General features: G+C 37.2%; 1 protein-coding gene across 3 annotated transcripts in view; it reads left to right on the forward strand.

Moving 5' to 3' along the window:
• Window positions 1-17,846, forward strand: part of GRIN2A (glutamate ionotropic receptor NMDA type subunit 2A) — a 187,773-nt gene that overhangs the window by 118,447 nt on the left and 51,480 nt on the right. For all 3 annotated transcript variants that reach the window (XM_074596894.1, XM_074596895.1, XM_074596893.1), the window contains exons 6-9: window positions 10,446-10,651; window positions 12,038-12,206; window positions 12,331-12,484; window positions 17,028-17,153. In XM_074596894.1, the coding sequence (XP_074452995.1) occupies window positions 10,446-10,651; window positions 12,038-12,206; window positions 12,331-12,484; window positions 17,028-17,153 (655 nt within the window). The remainder of the gene's footprint in view (window positions 1-10,445; window positions 10,652-12,037; window positions 12,207-12,330; window positions 12,485-17,027; window positions 17,154-17,846) is intronic.

Consider the following 17,846-nt stretch of genomic DNA (forward strand, 5'->3'; position numbering starts at 1 on the left):
GCAGCTTGTGTGTCTGCTTCTCTATCATAGGACTATGGGAAGGGGGCCAGGTTTAATTATGTCAGAGGGGAGAAGTGGAAGGTGGCCAAGAACGGGCTGTCACCACCAGAATTATTCTTCTGACCACAAGCTGATCCCTGCCTCTGTAGATGAAGAAAAATAAACTGACTAATCAATTATCCTGGCAAGCTGGATGTAGCTCTCGGCGATCTCGGAGCACCCCACACCCGTATCAGCAGAGTGTCACTGTGCACTGCGGAAATAATAGGACAGTTCCTCTGGCTGAGAGACATGAGAAGGCCTTTGCCCACCCTCTGGTTTATTTGAACATCCCTTTAGTATTGTCTCGACATTCTTTCCAAGTTGCATTTCTCACCCCGTATCTCTTAGCCTATTTCTTTCTCCTTCTTCCCTTCTCCTCGTGCTGTTTTGCTCAATTGAAAAACTGTCAAAGGTACTCATCTGAGATCTAACATTTCCTGCTCCGAGTTTCCAGACAGGCACATGCTTTTACTTCCAATTACAATATTGCAATGAGCATCACAGAATTGTTTTATTGAAGTCTTATTAAATATCCTCAATCGTATATGGAAAACATCAAGTCCTAGAATCTAATTAAATGATTTCTAATGTGAAAAACTGACAACGCAACAGCCTGCTAATCCTTGTAATGTAACTAATGTACAAGAAGTTGTGAGTAGCTTCTTTATTATTTATGTAAGAAAGAGTAATTGTGTTTTATGTGAAGATTTTTTCCCAGTATTCTCCTGAAAATGTAAGATCTAATTTTAAAACTCAGTTTTCTTTGGTTTTAGTATAATAATCTGCTTTTACTTAAATACAATTTTTCGTTGGTCTCAAAATTGATATACTTGACTCGAGCCTTGAGGTTACAGAAAATCCATTCAACCACAGTTGAAGAGCATACATCTTACCCCTAGGAAAATAAGTTCCTTTTACTTTACGAATGACCCAGTATCAAAACTTTGAAGTGGTAACTTCACATATAAATGGGGTCGATGGAGGGATTTGTCCCATATCAGATTCTGAAAAAAGCTGGTTGAATGATAATAGTTTGAAGACTGAAAATCACTTTTGGGCATGTTCAGCAGGCATCCAGCAAGCTATTTTGACAGATCCTAAAGCAGCTACTCAAACTTCTGACATCAACATTCATATACTTGCTGCTAATCTTGACAGGCGAAGGGGCTGCTCTTCTCAGGCAAGAGATTTTTTAAGGAGACAAGCGTGATGTGCTTGTTTCAGTGAAACTTGATAAATTTGCCAGAGTTAACAGTGTTGCCCAAATAGCAGGAAAGCACTGCAGGATCGCTGTGCTAGTGCTGAAAAACCCCTCAGAGGTCCAGCAGGACCAGCTGCGACTCCCCCATGAAGCTTATCTCGGCGAGGTGTGACCTGGGTGTCTCACCCGGCACATTAACTTCACCGAGTTGCAAACTTCACAGCCTGTTAGTCTAGCTTTTCTTTTCCTTTTTTTTTTTTTTTTTTTAGATTTTTTTTTAATGTGGAAATAAAAACAGTCAATCCAATATTGAAATCATATACTAGAATGTTATTAGCAGTGGCAAAATTAGGCGTTTTAATTAGCCGTGCTTATCATATATGTTAAGTAAGGTAAGGAGGACTGTACAGCAGTTAAAGATGAGTGTATTCCACATGTAAAGAGGAGTTCCAGGGTAAAACCAATTTTTACTGGTGCTCCCAGATAGATACAGGTAAAATTACCATGGTGATCTGTGTTCTGGGTGAATTTGTGAATATAAGTGTCCTACATTTTTTCAGCTAATGAATTTTTACAAGAAGCAAGAGTTAACAGGTACCACATCAACAATTGCTAGTTAAATGCCACTGCAAGAACCCTTACTTACACTGAGGTTTATTCTAAATGTAACCAATCATCTTTAACTTTCTATTAATGCAGGATTTAATGTAGAACTTGATTTTGCTCTGATTACCTAGCATATGCCAGATTTACAAGCTCTGTGTGAGGTTGTACACATTTGTATCTAAGTAGGAATGAGTGGGCAGAGGGTGTGCAATTCCTGCCTGGAATAAATGAACCAAGGTCTTCACAGAGAGCTCCATCTGGCTACTCACATCCGCCATCGTGTAGCCAAGAAGAGGCAGCTATTGTATCTAATGGTGTAGCTGAAACTTGACTGGACAAGAACTGAAAAGCATCCTGATGCCTCATGATAGACTTTCCCTAAAAGTTATGAAGAAATGCATATATTTAAATAGAACAGATGAACTTGCATAATCTAGTCATCCCTTTGCTGGCTTATCTTTTGTTGGTAGCTCTGTGGCCTAACATGATATATTATCTTTGCCCATACCAGAAACAGCATGCTCTTTAACATCTGTTGGGTTGTCATTTCCTTTGTCCCATCCTTGTTGCTTTGTGTATTTGGTCTTGCTGAAATATGCCTATACTGGCAGTTACTGTCGAGTAAAAATTGCGTATTGTTTCTGCATCAGTGAGCTTTTACTTAGCCTGAAGGCCTTTCCTTTGACCTTTACGGTACCGAATTGTTTGAATTGCACCTATTATTATGCAGCATTTCTTAAATCCCGTATTCCCAAAGGGGATGGTTCCCTCCTCTCTGCTGCTGTAAAGGAATCGCAGCTACCGTGGAAAGCAGTGGTAAAGTGTGCTTTGCTCCTGTTCTTTACAGCTAATATTAGAGAGATGAAAGAGTAGGAAGACTTTCAGGGCAGGCAGCTTTTCCTCTCTGGAGGTAAAGGTATGTCAATCTAGGCATTTCTGGAGAGCTGTAAGGTCTTCATGGAGTGCAGAGGTGACAAAAAAATCTTCACTCTCTGGGAGGTGGAGAAAGGGGCTGTCAATTTGTTTAGCTCTTTTGCTTTCTAATGCCATAACAACTCATAAAACAGCTTCTCTGACATGAGTTTGAACTTTTGCGCTACATAGAGTTATTTGGGACGTTTCCCAGTACCAAAACTCTACCAACCACTGAGGATTTGGTGAGTGCTAATTACTAATTCGGTATTGAAAAATGAGGCTATAGGAGGTGGTAGCTTTTCTTTCTCCCGCTGTTTGTTTATAATCTCTCTGGGCACCGCATTTTCCTCTGAGCCCTGCCGGTCGCAGGATTGGAGCCTTCCTGGCAGCATAAGGAGCAGCCATGAGGGAAGAGCGGTACATTTGCATACCCCATCTGAGATTTTGCAGCAAATTTTAAAAACTTCAAAGTCTTTAAATGGACGTCTTCAAACCACCCAGGACTGTAAAACACTCCCTATTAATAAGACATGAAAGTGCTCGCATCATATTTTGTCATTTAAATTTAGAGTGTCATTGTGAAATACAGACCTTCAGAAGCGCAAAGCAACACAAAGGTTTGCGGCAGAAGGTATAGAACAGATGCTGCTTCTGGAGGAAGGATTTTGCTCTTGTGCTTGGTTCTGCAGCTGCCTGTTATTGCTAACCCGACAAACTCAATTTATGCTTTCTAGTTATTGACTTAAAACTTGCCAGCGTAGCTCTTCCTTGTAAGTGTAAAAGTGTGATGAAATAAAAGTAATAAATAGTTTTTCTATAAAGCAAGATGAGGTAGATTTTGCATTTGCTCAGCATTATTTTCTTCACAAAAGGGAGACAGCTCAAAAAGCATTTTGCAATATGTGTGTCTGTGTTTAATGTAGAAAGAATATCCCTGAAAATTTTTCTCTTTTCAAAGGTTTGGTTGGGGTAGTCCTGGGAGTGCATTTAGTATCCATGTTGTCATGTAACATTTTTTCTTACAAAAGGATGATGACTGTGTATTCCATACAGTTCCCATCTGCTGGGAAGAGGGTGATAGGACCGAGTTATTTGTTTGTTTTCTGTGAGATATGCCGGTGTGACAGACTCTCTTTTCGTGCCAGCATTGGCACGCAAGGGAGAACATAGTCTGCTCTTTTCTCTCTCTGCTCAGGATCTGGCCTTGCTCTTTTTCTCTGATTCAGTGCTCTCTGTGAGGGTGTGTGATTAGGATTATGTCAATCATCCTTGTATTATTTAGAGACTGCTTTAGTGTGCAGTGGGAGGCGCGTCTCCGAGAGGTACAGCAATGCGTAACTTTGCAAGTCATCTGTCTTAGGCTGGCTGTATTTATCTAGCTGTTACACAGAAACACGGCAAATACTTCATTATCACCTCCTTGGCTGCAGTCTTCAAAAAATAAATAGGCACACGTAAGGTGGTCAAGCCACAAATGTAATACAGTGAGTTTGTCAGGTGCTTTAGGCAACGGTGGAAGAGATGAGGACCCTATGATTGCTAATTCAGGCTGACACCGAACAAGCTCTTCCATGCTCTCAGCTATTTTCTGCTTTCCTTCCTGTATCCTGTAGAGATTCAACCAAAGGGAATATTCCAGACTGCATATCAAGATGGAAAAAATAGGAAAGAATGTACAAGTTCAGAAGTACAACAGTGTGCACACTCGAGTGGACACACAGCTGAGTTTTGCACCTACAACAGTGAATCAAGGGTTTAATTTTCTGTTGAAAATTTATTTCTTTTATGACAGTCCCAGTCTTTTGGCCATAAATTAAGGATTTTTATAATCTGGGGCAGGATCTTTCCCCAGAATGATTCTATTGCCCTTTTTTCAAGTGAGGCACATTTGTATTTCTCTGGGATCGCATCATGATCTGTCTAACTAGAAATGACAGAAATTTACCATAAACCTCTGGATATTTTGTGGCATTTACACACAGTAAAGGTATTTGCATGCAGTTTTTAACAGTTCCATAACGGAGCATGTCTGCATTCTTTGAGCGTTATCCCCAGCTTGGATTTTCTTTTTCTAAAAACATTTGTTTTACAAATAGAAACTACTGTGTTTATTACTTTGAAATCTTTCTTAATGCAGTTTTACCTTCCCTTTCCATTCTTGAATCTAGCAACACAGATATTTCATTGTATATGCTGAGAATAAGCTCATTTTCACTTTTAATTTCTCTAGTAATGTTAATTGGATTCTTAGGAGATCTAAGCAGAAGAGTGACTTGTGCTCCTTGCACTCCAAGCATGCTATTCTCTTCTTCATTGCTTGACCTGATATAGACTGTAACTAAATGTAGTTAATTTGGTTTAAGGTTGGTACATAAATCAAATTTTCAGACCTGTCTTTGAACTAATTGGTAGTTTTATCTTTCAGATTGCATAATCCAGAAGTCCAAATGTTCCTCCTGTACTTTATTTAATACTTTATTAATGGTTGTCATTCTAAAAAAGTCACGTTACCTAAATGAAACGGAGATTTTACAGAATGCATTTTACAAAAATAGCTATATTTTCCCCGTGTTCTACGTGTACCTAGAGGTGCTAAGGAAGTGATTCCTCAGCACATGAGATTTTGAAACAGCATATGGTTGCAGGTGAAGATAACTGTGAGTTACACCAAAATGGAGACCTTAAATACTCCTCATCTTCCAGGAAAAAGGCAAGGAGTAGGTGAGGAAAGGGATGCAGGTAAGACTGAGCAAACTGCCTGATTCATTTACAAAGAAATTTCCTGTCATTACGGAGTGACTACACCAAGTATAAATGTTTTATCTTATATTGGCTGCATTTTAAATTCAGCATGGCTGGGCCTGCCACACCGACTCAAATACGCGAGATTCTTCTTGATGCAGTTGGCACATGTCTCTGGCTGCCTACTGTTAGTGAGCTGTGTTTCAGCTGAGTTCTCTGGGGCAGCGGTCTTACTTCCAGGAGCTAGGGGAAATGATTTTCCTGATCGACACAAAGTTTTGAAATCTTAAAAATGTTTCCATTCTGTTTCAGAAGGAAAAAAAGTTAAAATTTCAAATTCTATGGATCAGTAACCCAAACAAACAAATAGATTGGAGTAGTTGAAATTCTTTCACCTTAAATTTACTTCCACATATTTTGATAAATTAGTACGTATTTCTACATAGCAAGTCCAAGAACTATAAATGAGTTTATTAAAACATCTTTATTTCTGTTTATGAGATATTTCAAATGGTGTTTTTATGTTTTGAACAGTAAATAGCCCACTTTCTCAACTGTTTTCTTAAAGAAATTAAGACAATGGAAACTATCTTCAGAAAAGTTCACTTCTACCCATTTCCCGTGCTATCAAAATATAATTTGGGCAATCTGGCAGGCCTGTGCAGTATTTTAACTCCCTGTTGTCCTCTGGCTACCTTTTTCCAAGCAGTGGTGGTTTGAAGACTGAGGAAAGAAAAAGCTTCTGAAAGGCAAAGAGTACCCTTGAACTTGATCAAGTACAAGTGGGAAGTTTTAGGCTGCAGGTGGAAAGAATGAGAGTCATTCTTCACTGTAGTGTAAAAATTTCCACAGTAGAGGCAACGTGTTTCTGTGCTACATGTGAGTTTACCACTGTTCTATTTTTGTGGACCTGTTAGTCTTTGATAGACTGGCTATGAAAATTGTCTGTGGACTCTGCTAAGAGTGTGTAGAGTTACTGTTCAGTGCTGTTTCATATTGGAGGCTTGTAGGTTGACCTGCAAATTAATGTGTTCTAGTGTTCAAATAATTTGTCATTAACATTAGAAAATGTTGCATAAAGAATATCTGTGTCAGAGATACCAATATTAGTAAGTAAGCATGCTAATTTAAACACAGGCCCCCTCTACTTCAAATCTAGATGCTTGAACTTGGTTGGAGGATGCCACGTTTAGTTCATTTCATCAGTAGCTATAATGATCATGGAGTAGCACGCTCCGAAAAGGAGTGCTGCGAAACACTGGAGGCAATTGAATTTTGAAGCTGTCCAGGTTGGTAAACTACTTCACTGTAAAGTGGTTTATTCAAATATCACCCTTGTCTCCTAGTGAGAGCAGAAACTGAACTTTTCATATGCAACTTTTTGTATTTTACTTATGAACTTTTTTGTATTCTTCAGCATTTATAATGACCTTCACAGGTGAAACCAGGACTTGCATGCTTTTTTTAACTTGGGTATTCTGCTTTCTTGTCATAGGGAAGGCACTTTAAGAGGTCAGTGTTGAATAAGGACTTAACATTTGTGTTTGCACACAAATTCTTACACTTTGTAAGCACGCCTCTTTATAATGTTCTTTATAATCTCTTTATAATGTTCTGAAATAAAATGAGCATGTTATAACCGATTGGTTTGTTCCCTAAGCATTTGAAGGTTTTAAAGACATTCAAAATGGATATTGACCGCATCTAATACTAGATCTGACTTCCATAAGTCACATAAATGCCAATCCTGGGACACCTACATATGGATGCAATTTCATAAATTCTCTGTATTTCGATGGGGACCTGTTCATGGTTTAGTTTTGCTTATTCTACAGCTTTTTTGTTTCATTTCAACCCCTCACCCTGTAAAGAAGGGATACTATCAATTTCGCAAGGATGTCAGAAAAATGTAATAATGTGTGAAGATACAAAACATTGTGTAAATAATTAATATCATTCATATTCTTAATAACAATGCTATAATTAGTTCTGCACAAGCTAAAAGGCTTCTAATACAATTAGAAAAATCCTCTCATATTTTGACTATGTGATTCAATTGTAAAAAACTAAATTATTACCATCCACTTAAAATAAATGAGAAAGAAAGAAAAAAGTGTTTTGATCATTCAAACCTGTAGCAGAATGATAGAAGTGCAGCATGTAATCACCAACAGTATAGCTATTTTAAAAAGAAAGTACCAAATAAACATGAAAAGGGTTCACTTGTGAGTCCAGCATCAGTGGCAGAGCAAATCCGATGCCTGTGCCAACCATTTTTTAATTAGTACAGGCAAATCCAACAGAAACATTTCCTAAACAAATGGAGTGACCTACAGGCTCTTTCTAATTACTGCCCTTCCTCGTTTGCCATTCTTAGCCCACTGGCGAGGATTTTCAGAGCTTTTCTGCCTTTTGCTTTTCTATCGTTCTTCATGATATTGATATCTTTCTCCTATATTTTTTTTTTCATTGTGCTTTCTGACCCTGTGGGTTGCTTAATGTACAGGTGGTAGGAGGGATGACCTGCAATGAACATGCGATTTGTGCACCTTGTAAAGCCCAGGTGAAGTTATTGTGCATCCCTGGGACTGCAGTAGTAGACCTCTTTGGATAGAGAGGTAGGAATGCCCCTAAGACATAAGGCAAGGTCTTAATTTTTAATCATTTTTAAAAAGAAAAAAGGTGAGGTGTGAATATTGAGATAAAGGAATTTACGAGACTACAAGGAGTGAATATTGAGATAAATCCATAGAATGCAACAGATAAAGAAAATTTTGACCTAACATTAGAGATTCACTCAACACCTAGCACTTCAATGCAGATGCAACTGTCAAAAGAAATCAGCATTTGCCTAAATTCAGATATTTAAAAATATCATGGGTTTATCCTTCTCAGAATAATAAGATGGCAGTTACTCCAGTTTACGTATGAAAGAGTATCATGATTTGTCTTTTAACAGCATCAAAACAGTCGTTACGTTATTGATGGGCTTAGAGAACTCATCTTGTCATGGGCAGCATGTATCGCTGTTGGTCCATGGGATGGTGCCGCCAGTGCCGGGCGGGCTGGCAGAGGGAAGTGCTTCAGGGTCGGGCAGAGCTGCCTCCTCCCAGAGTCCTGGAGCGGGTGATGTAGAAAGGCAGGTGCTGCTGCGGCTACAGTCCTGAACGCGCAAATGCAACTCAGCCTCAGTCACGTTTCTTTTCTTCTTGCTGGTTGGAATAGGCAGGCGGTTGGGCACGTTTTCCACTTCTGAAAGTCATTGTAGTACTTGGCACGTTTGCGGTTTGACTGAAGGACTGAACTGGCTGGAATTCTCCCTGTTCCAGATGGCCAACTTCATGGCACACTTAGGGCATAGATATAAACAACACTGTGTAAGCTAACATAAACCAGCACAGACTCTGCTGTGACTGCGATTACATACCATAACTTGATGATTAAACTATTTTTGCAATGTAACTGTCTCATACAGAGTTAAAAAGATTTGTTTCCCTGTGTATGTTTTTTTCTTTCCCACGAAGGCTTCATCCATTGTGATTTGATTAAATTTCATACTAGAACTGTACGTAGTATAAATCCTGTGCCCAGTGCCCTTGATGTAGGCATGAATTCCTAATTCCCTTGAGATATTTTGAATTTCCTAATTTAAATGTATAGAGATTGTATAGAGATTTGGCATTTCTGCCTCCTACATTAAAGTTCAGCAAAACATTTTGACTTATAAACAGGATGGAAAGGAAACTGCAAAGGGTGTTTGCTTATATGCTTCCTTAAATAGGAATGGATATAAATCATGTTCTTTGGGAATTTTTGTGATTAATTTTAAAGTCTTTAGGAGACAGAAGGTAGATGACAATTTTTTTTACATTTTTTAGGATGCCAGTGTCTCGTTGTACTGTTAATTCCCACCATTTTCCTTGCAAAACAAATATTTTAGCACTCTCGTGATTGTTATAATTTGTTTAGCCTAAGCAACTGAAGAACTATTAAATGCATTAGGTTATAAATTTTGTGAAATGCTAGCTCTTTTTATTATCTATCATCGCTACTTGGATAAAACATGCAATTAGATTTATGGTAACAAAGTAGTTAGTTAAACACAATCTGAGGAAGAAAATGCAGGAGTTTTTGAAATATTTTAAACATATGCCCCTTTCTGGTGTTCTGGAAGTGGAAATAAAAGTAGGTTAATTTAGAAGGCATAATTAATAATAGTAAATAAATAGGCAATTTTAATGTAAAGTGGAGTATGCTTTCTTAAACTCCCCCAACAGTTGGCATTAACTAAAGCAGAATTAAATCTGTTATTTCTAATAAGAACTAAATCATGCACAATTGAATTTGTGTTTACTAAAACCATGGTTTGCCTGGCTGAGGTGTGATGGAACCCTTGGGAAAGGCTTTCCCAATGGCTTTGCAAACTATAGGAATAGAAGAGTCTTCCCTTTTGAGAAGACACAGAAATAACACTCGGATAGTTTGGTTATCAGTCTGATGTGTATGGGTGTGTGGGGGGATTAGTTTTCTTCTTTTTATTCTTTTTTCTTTCTTTGAGAACTGTTTTCTTATTACTGCAAATTGGTCCTGATTACAAATGGAGTATCTGGTTGCTCTTCTGGCTCAAGTGGAAATTACACGTCACATTTCAGTGCAGCTGTAGCCAGGTGATAGATAGTGTTAACTGATGCCATCCAGTCCTAATAAAGCTGTTATATCTTAAACCAACGTTACCTTACTTGTCTTTACCACAGTATGTTTTCTCACTTCCTGCAATTACTAAAAAGTTCTAAAGTAACTTTGATTTAAAAAAAGCACCCAAGACAACTGTCTTTGAATGTAATTTCCTGTAGCTATATCCCAGCACATTTAATATTAGGTCTCATTTGTCAAAACCAAGCAAGCGGATATCAGCAGCCTGTGTATCTTGGCATTTCAGGTGGGGAAATGGGAGAACAACTCCCTGAGCCTGAAGTACTCTGTCTGGCCCAGGTACAGCTCTTTTGCAGACAGCGACCCAGACGATAACCATTTGAGCATTGTCACCCTGGAGGAGGCTCCCTTTGTCATTGTTGAGGATGTGGATCCTTTGATGGAAAGTTGCCAGAAAAACACCGTGCCATGTCGTAAATTTGTCAAAATAAAGTAAGTAAATACACAGCATTCCTTTTTTTTTTTACTTTTTTGAGTGCAAAATATATTCCCCTGTTTTCTCATTAATTCGCTCCCTTGCTTCTTTAAATGTAGAATTGTTTTCTGGTACTTTGCTGTTCTTTTCCTCTTGCTTCCTGTATTTGCTTTTCCTTCTGCATTTCATTTCCTCTTTCTTTTCCCTTTCGCACACGGGATGCTCTTGGTTGCATATCTTCCTTCTTAATAAGTGAAAAGGTTCTGGTTATATACATGTAAGTCACATTGAATTAACAAGAAGATAGTAAGTTTATAGTAAATTCAAAGTCAACTAGAATTAGCCCTTTTCAGTCACATGGAAGAGCACTGTGTTCTAAAATTGGATTGTTTTAATGAGTCCTCTTTGAATTGTTTCTGGTTATGTTGAATTATGCCTGTTTTAATTAGTCTTCAACAATTGGAGAATGTCTCCTATTCAAAATGTGCATTTATGTTGAAGTTTGGTACAGGATAAACTACTCTGGCGTAAAATACCACTGTGACATACCATCTAGAGAAATGTTCCCTGCTTTGATTGCTCTGTAACTTTGAAGTAGTCATTAGAAATCAGTGGAAAATTTCTCATTGTGCATTTATCAGTGTTGTTTCACCGGTTCCGTGCTTCAGTCTACATATTTCTGAACTGAATATAATAATAACAACATTTTTTACTGAGCAGATGTTGGGGGATGTGATGCATGTTTCTGAAGATTTCCAGAGACTGGTTGCGCACGTGCTTCCTAAGTACTTAGTCAATTCCTAAACTATTTTTTATTTCAATTTTCAATTCTTTCAAAGCCAGTAAAATAGTGCATTGGCCTCTAAAGATGCTTATACTGGAAACTTCTGGAGGTCATGAAATGAGCATTTCAGAAAAAAAATAAAGAGAAAGTCCTCATTTTTGCACTCAAAGGTGGCCTGAAATTCGCCTTCTCAAAGTGCAGAAAAAGGTTACAGTCAACTGCTGTGCTTTTATATAGCTTACATGTTGAGGAGTTCTCTAATTACTAAATGACATGTAGTCTTATGTCTTGAGAGTAAAAGTAATAAATGTTTAATCTAAGGCTAAGAGAGAGATTAGTAAGAGGAGACTATATCTTGATGGAGGAGTGCAGCAGAGAGCATGTCATACAAGGTTTACCATTATCTTCTATTTATCTCCTGCCAAGCAACTGTGTTATGATTTGTAAGAGCTACAAACACCATATAAAGCATCCTGTGGATTATTTCTGCATTTATTCAGAAAAGCACGGTCATTCACAAGTATGACAAAATGTAGTTTCGCACTATGCTAAATCTTGCTGTTACGGTTCTTCTGTTTTTCCCAGTAGAAATGTTTATGTCTCTCCTTTCTGTTGACAGCAACTCAACTAATGAGGGAACTAACGTAAAGAAGTGCTGCAAAGGATTCTGCATCGATATCTTGAAGAAGTTGTCTAAAACCGTCAAGTTCACATATGACCTGTATTTGGTGACTAATGGGAAACATGGCAAAAAAGTCAATAATGTGTGGAATGGAATGATTGGTGAAGTAAGTTCTGTTAGGTAAAAGAGCTCTTAAGTAAGAACTTAGCAATGTTTGGTTTTAATTCTTTTGGAGAAATGAGGTATTCTCTACTGAGTAATATTGGTGGTGTCTTCTCTTTGTGGATCAGGTGGTGTATCATCGTGCAGTTATGGCTGTGGGGTCTCTCACTATTAATGAAGAGCGCTCTGAAGTGGTTGACTTTTCAGTGCCATTTGTTGAGACTGGGATTAGTGTCATGGTGTCACGCAGCAATGGCACAGTTTCACCATCTGCTTTTCTAGGTATGATTCTCCAACCCCTCCAGTTCATTTAATTGTGTTCTTGTAGGGTTGGGTAGGTTTCATTGTTTGTTAAGCTATATATTGCATTGACATGTTTCTGCTGAGGTTTGAATTTTACATTAGGAAGTTGGTACCGTGTCGACATGCTGATTAACGTGATTATTAGCACATGTGCTGTTGTGTTTCAGATGCAGTAGGTGAAAAACAACGATGGTGATTTCAGTATGAAAAAGGATTCCCTGAAATCTTCAGTTGGGAAATGACTTCCTCAAAACCTGCTCCTTTACAAACTAATTTATGCTTGTTTAGCCCATCATAAATGGTTTAATATCTTCTACGCTCACATTCACGAAATAATTTTTAAACCCCTTGTAGAATAGTTAAGAAAAAGAGATTTTAGTTAAGAAAAATAAGTTAAGAAAAATAGTTAAGAAAAAGATGATTAGAAATGATCTGACAGCTACTTTGATAAGTTACTTCTGGCTTCTGCACACCGCACTAATGCACTGGAGAGCTTCTGAGTGTTTTCTCCATTGATGCAGTTGAACAGTGGAGGTATAGCAAAGAAATTAAAGGCTGGACAGAAAAGTGATGGGATACAGAGAAACAAAGATGTTGGTCTTTCCTTGTTTGCTTCTTGCTTCAATTGTTCATTTCTTCTTTCATTATTTCCCTCGCCTTCTCTTTTAGTGCTTATTGTTTAGTTCTATATTTGGTCATTAACCTGAATTTACCTGAAACTGAAAAGAGAATGAGCCGCAAGATGTATCAAAAGTGCCTGGGATGTTATGGTCCTCATAGTGTATTTGGGCCCAGTATTTATAAAGATAATTTGCACAGGAAAACAGTGCTTGTGACACTAAATTCCTTTAAGTGAAATTGGAAAAAAAAAAAAATTCAGTATTTTCCAGATATCTTATGGAACATTTTAGTATGTTCAAGTCCATCGGGTCAGCAGTGATGTCATTTCTGCATCACTGATTGCATGTTTTCCTTTTAGATTGCTAAGTGTAAGTTCTTCACTTCCACTGAAATCACGTGTAGCCATTGAGGGACAGACTGTTGGTGTAGTACTGGCTACAAGTGGGAAAATAATTTGGTTTTCTTGCACCAGAATCATCATCACAGAGCCTATTTCTCATACCTGTTCCATAAAGGCACATTACAGAGATGATGCAGATAAATATGACACAGGGAGTGATCAAATAACTCCCAAACCTGCTGATACCTAAACAGATTTTGGTGGTGGTTATTATTTTGTTTAACAAATGAAAGACTTTTTGAAGAAATTATAAGAGGCTGTACTTTTAATGAAAATATCCAGATAGTGGCTTTTCATTTCTATAATTCACTGACTTGCAAAGTTAATTCATTTATAAAATTGTAGTTGCAGCATGTTGAAATTATCATTTGAAATAGAAGTACTGGGGTGTTTTCTACATGTGCTGCAAGTGCAGTTGATTTTTATTATGGACTTTGCTTACCTCATAAAAACCTGCTTACAGCTGCCATCAAAAGAGACGCTGCTTTTGCATTTTTCACAACAACATAGTTATTAGTTTTCTAAAATGCATTTAATGTTATTGGTTTAGTTGGACGTACATATAATTCAAAAAGTAAAAATAACCTTTCTTATAAAGCACTATAGAATAGCATCGTTTTGGAAGAAATCTGATTTACTGCACCAATAAATCAAGTCTGTGCTCTCAGAAGTACGTTCTGGTTTTTCAGACGTAGATGAAACTGTCACTTTACTGGAATTGACTGTGTATTTCGATGAGGTGTGCATAGTAGTAAAAAGCTTTGCCATGCAAAATGCTATCAGGCAGGTAACTGAGTTTATTCACAGAGAGAATTTGTTTCAATTAAATGAACGTCTAAGAATAGAGTCATCTTACATAATTCTTTTAAAAGATTTTTTTTTAAACTGTGTGAAATACAATATTATTTCTTTAAAATAGCACTTGATTACAGTTCAAGAAATATCTGGGGTTTTGTGATTTGTTACTACGAATGTAGACAAATACATTCAAATACAGATTTTGTCTGAACTGGGTTTTCCATTCAGTGGTTGAGTCCAATAGATCTAAGTGACTGTTGGGCTGGCAGCCCCTTCCTCATTGTCTGCTGTGTTCTGTTTCTGATGTGGGTGTCTCCTTCAAAGGAGAATTTTATCCACATTAAAACATTTCCATATCGTACTAAAATTCATATGTACTAGATCCGCAAATATATTTTTTTTAATATTCTGTGGAGATTTTATTCAACTTTATTTAAACAAACAAAATAAGGGAAACCTCAAGTCCAAATTTCTATATTTTTAAGAGGGAAAGAGATCATAAGTGAGGTCAATTTTCTCTTTTGGAGGCATTGCTGGAATAGGAAATCTATGCCCCTCCTTAGTTTTTGTATGTTTAAGTATTGTTTTGGTGGTGGGAGGTAAAACTTGAAGTTAGTGGAGTACTGCATCTTTTTGATTGCTCAATATTCTCCATTGCCAATCATTTGAAATGTACACTGGCAAGTCATATATTAGTATTTTTCTGACGTATCATAGCTTTACTGAAAATTCTTATAAAACCTGCTGCTTGCTTGAGGGAAGTTCTCTTTCTGTCCTTTGAGAATCAAAGAACGGTGCTGAATGTGTAATTTGAGCTCTAATATGACAGGAAGATCGACTTTGTTATTCAATTGATTTTGTACTTGTTCCATCTTACTGCTTGCTATTCTAAATAGCTTTTTATTTTCCTATTGCTTCTTTTAATCCTCCACCTCATTACCAGAGTGCTTAAATTATTAAAGAGCATTCAGCTTAAACTGTTGTTATAGCTCACTTTTTCACATCAGCTTGTTTTGCCCTTTGCCTTTTTAGATTTTGACAAATTACCATTGCTGTTTCTACACTGTTGCTTTTGATAAAACTCTTATCAGGCTTGCTTTCTTCTATGAAAATGCTCTCAAAAAAATTGTATGATAGTTTTATGTGAATTCCAATTTATTCCAGTTAATATGTGAATTCACAGAATATTTGTTATTAACTGTATTTGGCTACAGAATGTCCTTTACCTGCCTGCATCTGAACAGTTTGGCTTAAAATTTCCCTGCCTTGCCTTTTAGTTTGCATCCAAAATCACCAGTGGGGCTATTTGGAATTTGCTTTTTTCTTGCTTCCAAATTTCTGAAGAACTGTAGCAACGGCAAATGATCTCATGAGATGTCCGTGCTTGGGCCTAAGTTATTACATTTCATTCTAGTTCTGGGTGAATCATTCATGCTAACTCAGGCAAGGTTCAGATTGGGCTATTTGGTTTAGCACACCTCAACTCTCTCTCGTGGTTGATTCCTTCAGTGATGGAAAATGATAGAATAATTTTCAGTGGTTCAAATCTTAACTTAAATTCGAAGAATAAAGAAGTTAAGATGGAGGAACCTCTTGGGCTTTCAAAAACAGGCAAAGCATTGGAACATACTAACTTCTCGTCATTTCAAGAGCTTCTTGATTCTGTCCTAATTTGAAATAGTATGCTCAGAGATTTTTTTCTCGCACCTCAGAGCACACTCACACTTGCATTATCTACCAAAATTAGGATATAAAATGCCTCCAAATAAGCTGACCTAATAAAGAGATATTACTTTGCCATACAAAACCTTTCTTACATATATCCTTGTATCGTGACAGCTGCCACAGGGACTCCTGAAGTGACAGAATTTGTGATTGGGCAAAAGTGATATTTAAGAACTTTGTGTTATCACATACTATTACCAAATCCAATCTCTTCAAAGAAGTTGGTGCTTAGTCTGGTATTTGAAACTGCATTTAGTTTTCTGTTCCAACCTACTCTTTTTACTTAATCATGTTTTTTCTGTCTTTCAAACTGACATTCAGTTTTCCATAAAAACCTTTTGATTTCACAAATTTCCTCCCAGATGAGAATGAGACTTTCAAAAGGATGTGTTTGCAATTGTTAAAAACAACATCTTCATTGCAGGTAGATGAAAGTGAACACAGAGAGAAAAGAATTCTGAAACAAAGGAAAATAGTTTGAATGCGAGTATTTAGCTTTTTTACATAACGCTTATTGTTGGATAGAAAATGAGACAGAATTCACTGAATTACTAAATGTATTAAACGTGCTTAATTGCTCTTGCTCTGCAGAAACACAGTCAAAATGGTAAGACCATTCTGTTGGTACATGCATATAACATAGGATACACAGAAACGGGCGACCTGATTGTAAACCACATAAGCAGCGAGCCAAAGCAATTATTTGCAACTCAGTGTCAGTTAAGGCTTTATCAACGGAAAGTGTGCAGCCTTTGTTTTTGAATTGCAACTTACATTTAAGATTTTGACTGTATGAATTTTGTGTATAGTAACAGCTGTTCTTCATATATTGCTACTTAGTTATTTGCTAGCATTTTGTTTGGTAAAACCTAATTTAAAGAAAGCTGCTGGACTTCCCTAGCCGAAGACATTAGAATTCTTGTGCTGTGACTGGTTTAATGAACTGTGTTTCTGTTTCTCTTGTCTGTTTTGCTGCAGAGCCTTTTAGTGCATCTGTCTGGGTGATGATGTTTGTGATGCTTCTCATTGTGTCCGCCATGGCTGTCTTTATATTTGAGTACTTCAGTCCTGTAGGATATAATAGGAACCTAGCACAAGGGAGAGGTAAGCTTTGCATTTTACACAAGACTAAAGCTATAAAAAAATCATGTGTTTCCCATCCCTTGCCCTCCATCTTTTAAAATAAACATACCATAGAAATAAAACAGTAGAACGAGCTGTGAAACTGTTTGCTCTTAATTTAAAATATGATTTCTTGAGGGCTTATATGCTTATGTTTGAATTCTAATTCATTGGAATAAAGACATATAGAAGGGTAAATGATATCAGAGAGTCATATTCAGGCAGTGTTTGGTTAGTATACTGTATCAGTTGTAGAACGTCAACTTAAAAAAGCACTGGAATAAATTCTACAGACTCCTGACTCTTCATGAATTCACGGTTAGTTCAGAGATAATGATCTAAACTGGTGTGGTTTGGTGGATAATGTGGAAAAATAGCAGTTACGTTATATTTAGTTTTATATAGTCCCTATAAAAAATCTGATGAACTCAGCCTTGAAATGAGGCCAGTGACAGAAGGGCATCTCTTCTTTCTGTGTAGCATCTACGGTTATAGAAATTTCATTTTTAAAATATACCAGCACAACAAATTTAATACAGAGCTTGCCTTTCTCAGCGAAAGCTGCAGTTGTAAATTATTAGCACTTTGACCTGAGAATGAGGATTCCATGTATTGTGGTGCCCTCATCCTTCCCTTTCTTTACTTACAGTTCAGAATGCAGCCTGTTTTTGATTT

This window comes from Larus michahellis, chromosome 8, assembly GCF_964199755.1.
Source record: "Larus michahellis chromosome 8, bLarMic1.1, whole genome shotgun sequence".
Classification (NCBI taxonomy): Eukaryota; Metazoa; Chordata; class Aves; order Charadriiformes; family Laridae; genus Larus; species Larus michahellis.